Here is a 10,961-nt window from a genome sequence, read left to right as displayed (position 1 = left end):
TGGGTTCCGTGGGCCCAGCCCCGCCCAGCCTGGCGTGGAGTAGGAGGCGCCGGGACCCTGCGGAAACCCTGTAGCGGGGCGCCCTCCGCGCCGGGCCGCTCCATTCCTGCGGGGCAGGGGGGATGATTTCCCAGTTCGCTGATTCAGCCTGCCGGGAGCGCGATTATCCGAGCGCGCCTCTGGCCAATCGGAGCCCTCCCCGTCCTTGAGTGGCATCTTGGTTAGCCAATAGTAGTGGGGAGGGCGGGGCAGCCGGGGCGGGGCCTCGGGGCGTGGCCGGACATCTGGGCTCTTTCCTGGCTCCGGGGAGGGCGGCTGCTAGGCCCCGGGCGCCTGGTGCTCTCCCCGCCGGCCTTTCGAGGTGACCCCGTTAACTGGCTGCCGGCCGCGCCCGGGCAGGTGCCGGCGGCTGCTCGGGGCTGTGTGCATGCGCTGGGGTCTGCGCGTGGGGCGGGGCCTCCTGCTCGCCGCGCGGGATAGGCGCCCACGAGCCATGGCCGCTCGGAGCAGCGCCCCCGCCGCGGGCAGCGCCGTCACTGCCGGCATCATCGTCATCGGCGACGAGATCCTGAAGGTGCGCCGGGCCCGGCCGCCTCCCGCTCCGCGGCCGCTTCCCCGTCGGGCTCGGAGACCGGGACTGTGGGCCGTGCTCCCTCGGGTGGAGGTGCCCCGCTGCCCAGGCAGAGGCACTCGTGCTGAAAGCAGCCGGCCTCAGGGCTTCGTTCTGATGTCCCATCAGGGACAGGGATCCTGCCCCTCTGACCCTGACCCGCTCACACGGCAGAGCTGGGCCAGGAGCCCCTCATCCCAACGCTCGTTGCGGCCGAGGGGGCCCCACTTCGGTCTCTGCGTCAAGAGCGTGACCCCAGAGTCTGCTGTCCCCAGGCCCTGGTGTGTAAGTGCTTCAACTTCCTGCCTCCCCAGGGACACACCCAGGACACGAACTCCTTCTTCATGTGCAAGAAGCTGCGCTCGCTGGGGGTGAAGGTGGAGCGGATCTCGGTGGTCCCTGATGACGTGGATGCCATTGCAGGCGAAATCAGCTCCTTCGCCGCCAGGTTCACCTACGTCCTGACCTCGGGGGGCATTGGTCCCACCCATGATGATGTCACCTTTGAGGCAGTGGCCCAGGCCTTTGGGGAGCGGGTCGTCCCCCACCCGCAGCTGGTGGCCCTGGTGCACAAGTTTTTTGGCAAGACTGACCCAGAGTGCCCTGAGATGAAGCTGGCTTGTGTGCCCGAATCCTCGCGACTGAACTATGGCACGGACCACCGCACGGGTGCTGCTGCCAAATACCCACTGGTCAGCGTGCGCAATGTCTACCTCTTCCCAGGCATCCCAGCACTGATGGAGCGGGCGCTGGAGGGGCTCAATCACCTCTTTTGCAACGAGCAGACCCGCTTCTACTCTCGAGAGATCTACGTGGGGGCCGACGAGACCTGCATTGCAGCCGTGCTCAGCCAGGCGCAGGCCAGCTTCGGGAGTCTCACTAGCTTGGGCTCCTACCCAGACTGGACGAGCAATTACTACCGTGTGAAGCTGACCCTGGACTCGGAGTCAGAGCAGCACCTGGAAGAAGCCTACCGCTTCCTGATGGAGCGGCTGCCCGCAGACACCGTGGTGCCCCTAGTCACGGACCCTGTGGCGCAGGCGGCCGTGGTGGTGTACGCTCTGGCTGAGTCTGGTATGAGGCTGGGGTCCAGGCTCCTTCCTGATGCCTCTTGGGGGAGGGGGCAGCCTGGCTCTGCAGGGCCATAAGTGGGGTGGAGATGCTGCTGGTTGCTGCACTGACCTGTGGCTGAGGCTTGGGGTGGGACCGTCTCCTAGCACAGGGGCTGCCTCCGTGCGGCACTGGGCTGGGGGCTACATGGCTTGGTTTTGGCTCACAGTGGGGCTGAGACCTGCCTTCTGCTCCAACGGGGCACAGGGGTCTCTGTGTCTGTGCAGCACTGGTGTGATGGGAAGCCTGCAAGGGCTGATGTGCTTCCTTCGACCTGGGGGCCAGTGTGCAGGAGCTGCCTCCCCTCTGGCAAGCGAGGGCTGCCCTGGCCAGGTCCCAGTGCCCTGATGCATGCTCCCCCCCACCCAGCAGGTTCTGCTCTGGGCCAGAAGGTGGCGGCAGCGCTGCGGACCATTGAGGAGGCCCTGGACCGCTTTGGCCTGGACAGGGTCTGCGCTGGCTTCAATGGGGGCAAGGACTGCACGGCCCTGCTGCACCTGTTCCATGCTGCCACACAGAGGTACCACAGCTGCCCGTGGGGAACGGGGCTGGTGCAGCGTGCGGAGGAGAGTGGTGCCTAGTGGGTAGAGGCAGAAGAACCCAGAAGCACTGGGGTGCCATGTCTCACTTGTGCAGGATTTCCTGGGGGCAGGACTCCTGTGCTTCTGCCTCTGCAAGCCTTCCTGATGCAGATGTTGTCCCTCCACAGGCGATACCCAGCGTTTGTGGAGCAGCTGCAGGTTCTCTACATCCGCATCCCATCCCCCTTCCCTGAGATGGAGCAGTTCATCCAGGCCACCACCCACAGGTTGGGAGGTGTGGGTTGGAGGGATCTTTGGGGCCATTCCCATGTCCCCCCTGCAACGGGTGAGGCAATGAGCTCAGGGAGCCCCTGAGCCAGGCCCTGCCATGTCTTTACCCTGGGCGCAGGTACAATCTCCGGCTACACGTGCTGCAGGGCGACATCCAGCAGGCCCTGGCCAAGCTGCGGGTGCAGCACCCTGAGCTGGAGGCTGTCCTGATGGGCACACGCCGAACTGACCCCTACTCCTGCACACTGATGCCCATGTGCATGACTGACCCCGGCTGGCCCCCGTACATGCGAGTGAACCCCCTGCTGGTGCGTCACAGCCACTGGACCCCTGGGTTCTGCCCAGGCTCTTGGAGGGTCGGGTGGGTGGCTGGCAGGTTGGAGGGGTCTGTGCCCAGCTCAGGGAAAGGGATGGGGTCGAACACGGAGCTCTGGGAGCCCGGATGCCTGGGTTTTGCCCCAGGTCTGAGGGGGCAGTGGGGTCAAGCACAGAGGTCAGGAGTCCTGGATCCCCCAGGCAGGGGCTGGGAAGTGGGGGTCTGAGGATCCCTCCACCACTGCTACAGGGCTGCTTCTTCCTGTGCAGAGGACCCCTGCCCCTGAGCTAGATTGCTGCAGACTGTGTCCCTCCACTCCCACAACTGCATTCCTGGGCCTCCTGTCCTGGTGGCTGGGGGAGGAGATGAGTCCCAAGATACATGGGCCAATGCTTCGCTCCCTGCTGTGCGCCCCCGCCTCCAGCTGGCTGGCAGCCCTGAGGCCAGGAGCCTGGGCAGGGACAGGCCCTTCCTGCTGCCTGGGAAGCAAGAGGAGCTGGGCTCTGCCCTGGCCAGACCTGAGCATGGGGGTATAGGGCCAATGACAGCTCCATGGGCTCAGCCTTTACAACGGCACTCTGATCTGCTCCACTCCCCTCTTCCCCCAGGACTGGACATACCGGGACATCTGGGAGTTCCTGCGCACACTCTTCATCCCCTACTGCATCCTCTACGACAAGGGGTGAGCACAGTGCTGGCCTCGGCTCCCTGCCTGTGCCCCCGGCACTCAGGGCAGGGGGTGGGCTATGCATTGTCCCAGCTGGTGAGGGGTGGGATGCATGGGGCAGGTTACCAAGCCCCAGCAAGGGGGCTAGGAGCTGCCCCTGCTGTGGTGTGGAGGGGGGTGGGCTGGCCCAGTGTCTTCCTCACATCTCCCCCTCTCCGCTCTTGCAGCTACACCTCCCTGGGGAGCATGAGCAACACGCAGAAGAACCCGGCGCTGCGCTTCACCAATGCCCTGGGCAGGGAGAGCTACCACCCAGCCTACCTGCTGGAGAACGAGGAGGATGAGCGCACCTCCCGCCAGTGACAGGCGCAGGTGCTGGGCCCCCTGCCTCTGCTGTGTGCTGGCCCCTTGGGGCATGGCCTTATCCTGGCACTGCAGCTGCTGCCCCATCCAGGCCCTGGAGGGAGCAGGTGCATGTCCCTGGCTCAGGGCAGGGTGCACAGTCCCCTGTGGCACTGGCTTCGGGTGCCCCAGGTGCTGTCCCTGGGCAGAAGGGTTGAGCCAGCAGGTGAGAAGAAACCTGCTTCTCTCAACCTACAGCAGCCCCAGCTCCCCCAGGGGGAAGGGGACAGAGTCTGACTCTCCTGGGAGCCAGAGGGAGGATGCCTGGGCCGGACCCACTTGGCTCCAGCCCCACACAGCAAGTGTGGGCTGCCTGGGGGTGACCGCAGCTGCCCTGGCACCTGCCCTGCCCCCACTCAGCAGTGGCACCCCTCCCCCACAGGGCTGGTTGTTGCCCGTTAAGCTGTGGAGAATGTGGCTGCAGCTTCCAGCACTTGCGCTGAGCCGCACTGGCTGTCACGTGCCTGCCAGTGGCAGACACGGCTGATCACTGGCCATGGACCTCCTGGAGTGCCTCCTGGCCCCAGGGCCCCGGGCCCTCCTGGTGCAGCCGGGGCCCTACCCCCTGTGGCGGTCGGCTCGGGCTGTGGCACTGCCGGGGCCCCCCACCAAGCGCTTTGTGGGCCTCCCCCTGGGCTGCTGGTTGCTGCGCCTGCTGCGCCAGTGTGTCTATGCCCTGCTGTGTTGCTGGTGCATCCATGAGCTGCTGGACTAGGCCCTACGTGCCCTGGCTTTTGGACCTGGAGCTGAGGCCTAGCTCTATCCCACCACATTTGGTGGGGGGACCTGAGCCCAGAGCAGGTGAGCATGGGGAGGACTGGCCTCCGTGCTGGGAACCTAGGAGTCCTGGGCAGCCCTAGGGGAGGGGGAGGGAGAGGCTGCCCCTGGCCTGAGGCACGTTTCTGCTGCCAGTGGGCTCTTTCTCCAGGCTCCTTCTCTTCCCTCCTGCAGGAAGCCTGGAGTGGACCCCCAGCGCGGCAGTGTCCCAGTGGGGTGGAAGGACCTGGCGTGCGGCCCCAGCTCCCCAATAAAGAGCCCTGAGTGCCCTTCCTGTGTGTGAACTGCTACGTGGTGGGGGGTTAAAGGAGGGCCCTGGGTTTTCCACGCTCCTGCTGTTTATCCGGGTTCCTTCCTGTGCTTGTACCAGTGGCTGTAGCCTCCCCCGGGGCCGGAGGGGCCCCCAGCCTAGGGCCGGTCTTGGGCTTTGCAGTGCCCCAGCCCCACCCCCGCGGGGGAGCTAGTCCGTGCGGGGCCAGAGCTGCCCTGCCCCGCGGCCCTGGGGTGCGGCGGCCCGGGAGCGAAGCCAGGCGTCCTGGCTCGCGCCCTGCTCCGCCGACCCCGGCGTCCGGCCAAGCCCCCCGCCCGCTCCCGGGCGCCGGAGCCCGGCGCTTCCTCCCTCCCGCCGGGGCGGGGGGGCGCGGAGCGGGGCTGGCGCCAGCGCCGCCGCCTTATCGCGCTGGGGAGCGAGGCAGGTCCCGCAAGGCGACGGTGCGGGGCCCAGGCTGGCACCACCCCTCCCCGCGGCTCCAGCCCCGCAGCGCCCGCCTGTCTGCCCCGCTCCCGGCCCGGCCCCTGCCCGCGTCAGTGGGGGCCGGGGCGGGGGCGGGGCCGGGCGCCTCGGCGCAGGGAAAAGCCGCGGCCGCGGCCAGCCCCGCGCAGACCGTCCTGCCCGCCGGCCGGTGAGTGCCCGCGGCCCGGCCCGGCCCGGCCCGGGGGGCGGAGCTGCGGGGCCGCGCGTGCCCTCGGGCGCGCAGGGCAGCCCGGCGGAGGGGGGGGGGCGTGCGGGCGGGCGCCGGCCACGCGTGTCACTGCGGGCGGCCGGGGCTGCGTGTACCTGAGCGCGCCAGTATGGGGGGGGGGCGTGTGCACGGGCTGTGCGTGTGTGTGCATCTGTGTGCGCATCCATGTGCATGGGCTGTGTGTGCATGCCCCCCTGGGCAGGCAGGTGGCACACGGGGCTGGATGCAGCAGCCGTACGGGCGGTGCGTGACCCCTCTCCCTCCCCGCAGTTCCCGCATCCATGTTCCGCTCGCGGCGCTCGGGCCTGGTGCGGCGGCTGTGGCGGCAGCGGTGCACGGCGCCGGGCCCCGAGGACGGGCTCGGGGCACTCAAGCCGGCTGCGCACGCCCTCTTCAAAAAGCTGAAGGACGAGGAGCTGGAGCTGCTGGTGCAGGCGGTGGAGAGCCGCGGCGCCCGGGCGTCCGGCTGCGTCTGGGTGCCCCGGGCCGAGCCGCGCGGTGCCAAGCCGGCCCTGCCGCCCCACGTGCTGCTGTGCCGCCTGTACCGCTGGCCCGACCTGCGCCATGCCTACGAGCTCAAGCGCCTCAGCTGCTGCCAGAGCTTCTGGGGCTGCGGGGATGGGCCCGTGCTCTGCTGCAACCCGCACCACCTCAGCCGCCTGGCCATGCCCGGTGAGTTGGGGCCCCCCAGGGCTCGCCACCAGGCCCCTGCATCCCTCTGGCCATCTGTCTGTTCGTGTCCGTTCCTTCATCCATCTGCCCCACGCCCCATCACCCCCCCATCTCTCCGCCTGCCTGTCTGTCCATCCACGTGTCCGTCCTTCTGGCTGCCTATCCGGAGGGCGTTGCCCCCTTCAGCTGGGCCTGCAGTGGGCTCCGGGTGGGCTGGTGTAGGGGATTAGAGGGGGCCAACCTGGCTCCCCCCACCAGCTGCTCACTGCGCTCCTTTCCCTCCTGCCTGCAGAGACGCCGCCGCCCCCCTACTCCAAGGCCTCCCCCTTCAGCCCTCCCTGGACCGAGGCGTGGGAGCGCTCCCCCTCCAGCTGCAACACTGGGGGCGACCAGCGCGGTAAGGCGAGACTTGAGCCCTGTGGGTTGGGGTGCACCTTGGACCCCAGAGGCAGGCCTGATTTCAGGGTGGGGAGGGGACTGCACAACTGTGTGCAAAAGCCTGGGGCTGCCTGATGGGGCGAGGGGAGCAGTGTCCCCAGCTTCCCCACGGAGGAAGAGCTGTGTGGGGAGGGTTCCTGTCTGCGCGTCACAGGCGGCTCCAGCCCCGTCGGCTCCTGTTATTTTTGGCCACTCAGGCTCCCGCCAGAGGAAGTGCTGCCCGCAGGGACACACACAATGTGTCTTGACGTACACAGCCATGTTCACCCTGGCTGCTGGCCATCGGGTGCCTCCACGCCCCTGGGACCCGCCTCCCCCTGGACCCTGGCCCCAGGGAGGGTGGCTAGGACTGTCCGGCCTACGTGCCGGCTCACAGGAGCCCACGGTGACTCATGACCCCACGCTGGAGTACTGGGGACGCACGGCCCTGGGACATCCGGTCAGGGCACCATGTCTGTCTGCGCCGGGAGGGGGCCGGAGCCCACAGCAGGGACCTGGCTCACAGGCTTCAGTGCCCAGCACTGTGAGCCCCACTTGGGGGTTCATGCAGTTTAGCCTCCTGAAGTTCCTCCTTTACTTCCTGTCCCAAATGGCACTGAGATGCAGCTGCTTCTGGGGTGGGACAGGGCAGACAGACAGCTACCAAGTGAGGGGTCCCCATGCTGCACCCCAGCACCAGGCCACGAGCCCCCATTGATCCTCACCCTAGAGAGCTGCCAAGGGTCCCATGTCCCACCTGAAGAGGCTTCACCGTGGTGCTGGTCCCACAGAGGTGTGGTGCTGGCACTGTGCCCCACGAGTGACCGGCTGGCCTTGTCCTTCCCCCTCAGACACCAGCCTCGTGCGGCCTGCAGCCAAGGATGGGCACTGGTGTGAGCTGGCCTATTGGGAGCACCGCACACGTGTGGGCCGTCTCTACGCTGTGCACGGCGCCGCTGTCGACATCTTCTGTGAGCTGCCTCAGGGCAGTGGCTTCTGCCTGGGCCAGCTAAGCACCGCACACCGCAGCGTGGCCGTGCACCGGGCCCGTGGCAAGATCGGGCGAGGGCTGCGGCTGAGCCGGGAGCCAGGCGGTATCTGGGCCTACAACCGCAGCGAGCACCCCATCTTCGTGCACTCACCCACGCTGGGGCCACCTGGTGCGCGTGGCCAGGCTGTGCACAAGCTGCTGCCCGGCTACTCTGTCAAGGTGTTTGACTACGAGCGAGTGGGCGCCACAGCGGGCGGGCGAGCCCTGGGCGACGGGCCCAGTGACCCCCACAGTGTTCGCATCAGCTTCGCCAAGGGCTGGGGACCCTGCTACTCCCGCCAGTGCATTACGTCCTGTCCCTGCTGGCTCGAGATCCTGCTTGACAAGCCACGCTGAGGCTCACGGGACGCAGTGGGGGGCAGTGCTGGGGGCTGGTCCCATGGCCCTGTGCCTGCCCAAGCAGGGGCACTCAGGCCTGCACCCCACCGGGCACGAGGTGTGACCCTGCCTGCGGGGCTTGGCTGTGAGCCCACAGCTGCCCTCCCTGTATCTGCCCCATCGGGGGTGTGTAGGCAGGGCCATGGGGCCTGAGAGAGATGTTATTTAACCTCTTGTGGAAAAGGTAAAGTTTATTTAAAACACTCTTATTTTTGTAAGAAAAAAAGGAATGAGAGGCCAGAGGGAGGGTCCTGGGGTGCAGGGAGTGGCAGGGCACTGGCCCAGGAGGCAGGGGTCTCGTCATGGGCAGTCGAGGGCTGAGCATGTCTGCAGAGGGAAGGCGGGGGTGAGCTGGGCGCCAGGGTGAGGTCTGGAGCCCAGGGGGTTGGGAGCGGGGGGGCTCTGGGGCCCGATGCCAGGAGGGGTGGCAGGGCTGGGTGCAACAGGCAGGGGAAGGACAGAGGGGAGGAGCAGGGCCCATCTCTGTGGCAAGGGGCCCAGGGCCTGGGGGCAATGCTGTGACGCTGCAATGGGCCCCTGTCCACGGGGGCCAGGAGCAGGGCCATGCAGGGGTGCAGAGGGGACTGGCCTCTGCACGTGGCATGCGCTGCTGTTTGTAACTCAATAAATGGTGCCAGCACCAAGAGAGCCTGAGTGTCACTGCAGCATTGGGCAGCAGCAGCTGTCCTGCTGCCGGGGCAGTGCGTCTTGCCAGGACTCCCGGGGCCTGCTGCCCCCAGCACCATGCTCAGGCAGGTGCACCAGCCATGCGGGGTCCAGGTCTGCGGTGCGCACCGGCCTGCGGTGCAGGGCCTGGAAGGCCGCGGGCTCATGCAGGGACCAGCAGTGCCCTCTGCAGGCCACATGCTGCCACAGCCGCCCACTGCCGATGACCGCCAGCCCGGTCCTTCCTGCCACGCTGCCCGGCCCGGCATAGACGGCTGCGGCTGCCTGCCCCGGCCTGATGCCCTGCCTGGCACCACCGCCCTCGCCTCCCCTCGTCACGGCCGTGCTGCCCGGGGGAGAGGAAGGTGAGTGCCTGTTGGGTCTCCACCCTCCTGGCCAGGCAGGGTCCCACAGCCCCCAACTGGATTTGGGCCGGGCACAAGAGCAGGCGCTACATCTGGCTGGAGGCATGAAGCTGACCCCCAGTAGGGCTTGTGCCAGGTGTTGGGGAGGGGGCACCTGTGGGCCTCACCGTGGGCACCAAGGCCTCACCATGGGCAGGGGGCCCAGACCCCGCCCTGGGGAGATGCAGCCGCGGTCCCGAGTGCCAGAATAGAACTGACAGTGCCTAAAAATAGCGCTGGGCCGGGGGGGCGCAGCACTGGGGCGGGCGGGCGGGCGCAGCATGCGCTGCGGTTGGCAGCGGGTTCCTAGAAGGCAGGGGGCTGTGGCAGGGGTGGCGCTCGGGGGCAGCCGCCTGCCTGGAAGCGGGCGCCGGCAGCCCACAGAGCAGGGTGCAGGGCCTGTGGGAAACTGCTCGACTTAGAGAAAGCTGGGGGAGGTGTGCAGCTTTGCCCGCCGCAGGCACTTCCCTCCAGCGCCCGCCAAGCTGGGCTGGGGACGGCAGAGCTGGCAGCCCCTGCCCTGGCACCAGGAGAGCCCAGCTGCCCTGAGGGGAAGGGAGGCCAGGCCGGTGGGTGCCAGGCCCTGGCAGTGGCTCTGGCCTGCGGGGTCTGTGTGGCTGCTGCCCAGATGCGGGGCCCTTCCTGGGTAGCGAGGAGCCAGCTTGGTGCCCAAGGAGGGGCCTGGCCTGGCCCGGGTGGGGCTGCAGGGCTCCTTCCCCTCCTGCTGGTTCCTGCTCATAACCATTTCCCCTGCGGCGTCTATAAATAGGTGGTGGCGCCGGGGCTTGCGGTGGGTTTGATTTCGGCTTCTGGCGGCCTCATGGCGGGGGGTTGTGGGACGAGGCCCCCGTGCCTCTCGCCGCCCCCTGCTGCCTGTGAAGTGGTCGTGGTGCAGGAAGTCTCTCCCCCACCGGGAGCTGAGCCAGGCCGCCGCGGGGGGCTGCGCAGGGCCCTGCCCCATCTCGCATGCCGGCACTCCCTGCAATGCCCCCAGCCAGCTGGGCCAGGACAGTGGAGCCTGCGCCTCGCGCACGGGTCCCACGGCCGCCCCCACCCCTGGGTGCAGCTGCACAGCCCTGGAAAGCGAAAGCAGGAGCTGTGGGAGGTTTCAGGCCCCGGCCGCCCTGGGAGGGGATTTTCTCCGGATTTCCCCCTCTCCCACCTCCCTGCCACGCGCCCCCACCTCCCACCCATCCCCGCTGCCCTGCGCTGCTCCCGGCCAGGGGCACCCAGCGGCCCGGGAGAGGCGAGCCCCGGGGCCGGGCGGGGGACGGAGGGACTCGGTCTCCTGCCCCGGCGCGGCCAGACCCAGACCCGGCGGGGACAGGGGAGCCGCTCTGCGCCCAGCGCCGGCGGCGATGCCCGGGGAGGGGAGGGAGGCCGGTCCGTGCCGCGGGCAGAGCCGGCGCTGCAGCCGGGCCGGGAGCGGCTCCTGGCAGGCGGCGGGACCCGGAGCCGGATCCGCCCGGAAGGGCCTGGCCGCCTCCCGCGGTGAGATCATGTCTGCGGGGCCCGGCCGCAGCGCCCCGCGCTGAGTCAGGCCCGGCCCGGCCCGGGGGCACCGGCGGGGGCGCGGGGCGGGGCGGGCGCGGGAGTCACCTGAGGTCACGGCGGCGGGGGCGGCCCCAGGTGTCCGGGGGTGGCCCCGCCCGTGCCCCGTGCCGGGAGCCGGCGGCGCCCCCCGCCCTGCCGCAGCGGGGGACCGGGCGGGGGAGGC

General features: G+C 68.9%; 2 protein-coding genes across 7 annotated transcripts; both read left to right on the top strand.

Moving 5' to 3' along the window:
* Window positions 1-83: 83 nt before the first annotated feature.
* Window positions 84-4,963, top strand: FLAD1 (flavin adenine dinucleotide synthetase 1). Of its 5 annotated transcripts, none has more exons than XR_016442991.1 (8): window positions 255-574; window positions 925-1,684; window positions 2,093-2,240; window positions 2,430-2,528; window positions 2,651-2,840; window positions 3,457-3,530; window positions 3,743-4,083; window positions 4,869-4,963. XR_016442991.1 is itself a non-coding variant. In XM_090051917.1 (8 exons), the coding sequence occupies exons 1-7, from the start codon at window positions 428-430 to the stop codon at window positions 3,876-3,878; spliced, it is 1,554 nt and encodes a 517-aa protein (XP_089908043.1). In that variant the 5' UTR covers window positions 255-427; the 3' UTR covers window positions 3,879-3,887; window positions 4,869-4,963. The 5 variants fall into 5 exon arrangements, 3 of the variants coding, with proteins under 3 accessions (XP_089908044.1, XP_089908043.1, XP_089908042.1); XR_016442990.1 differs by having other exon boundaries at window positions 3,743-4,718; XM_090051917.1 differs by having other exon boundaries at window positions 3,743-3,887.
* On the top strand, window positions 4,868-10,942 carry LOC149860996 (SMAD family member 6-like). 2 transcript variants are annotated; one of them, XM_090051920.1, is made up of 4 exons: window positions 4,868-4,969; window positions 5,927-6,328; window positions 6,621-6,725; window positions 7,597-10,942. In XM_090051920.1, the coding sequence occupies exons 2-4, from the start codon at window positions 5,938-5,940 to the stop codon at window positions 8,130-8,132; spliced, it is 1,032 nt and encodes a 343-aa protein (XP_089908046.1). In that variant the 5' UTR covers window positions 4,868-4,969; window positions 5,927-5,937; the 3' UTR covers window positions 8,133-10,942. The 2 variants fall into 2 exon arrangements, with proteins under 2 accessions (XP_089908046.1, XP_089908047.1); XM_090051921.1 differs by lacking the exon at window positions 4,868-4,969 and adding an exon at window positions 5,478-5,596 and having other exon boundaries at window positions 7,597-10,941.
* Window positions 10,943-10,961: the final 19 nt, after the last annotated feature.

Source organism: Crocodylus siamensis, chromosome 6 (genome assembly GCF_052110815.1).
Source record: "Crocodylus siamensis isolate JL-2025a chromosome 6, ASM5211081v1, whole genome shotgun sequence".
NCBI classification, from domain to species: domain Eukaryota; kingdom Metazoa; phylum Chordata; order Crocodylia; family Crocodylidae; genus Crocodylus; species Crocodylus siamensis.
The sequence above is the reverse complement of the archived record's forward strand: the minus strand, read 5'-3'. Positions and strand labels throughout refer to the sequence as shown.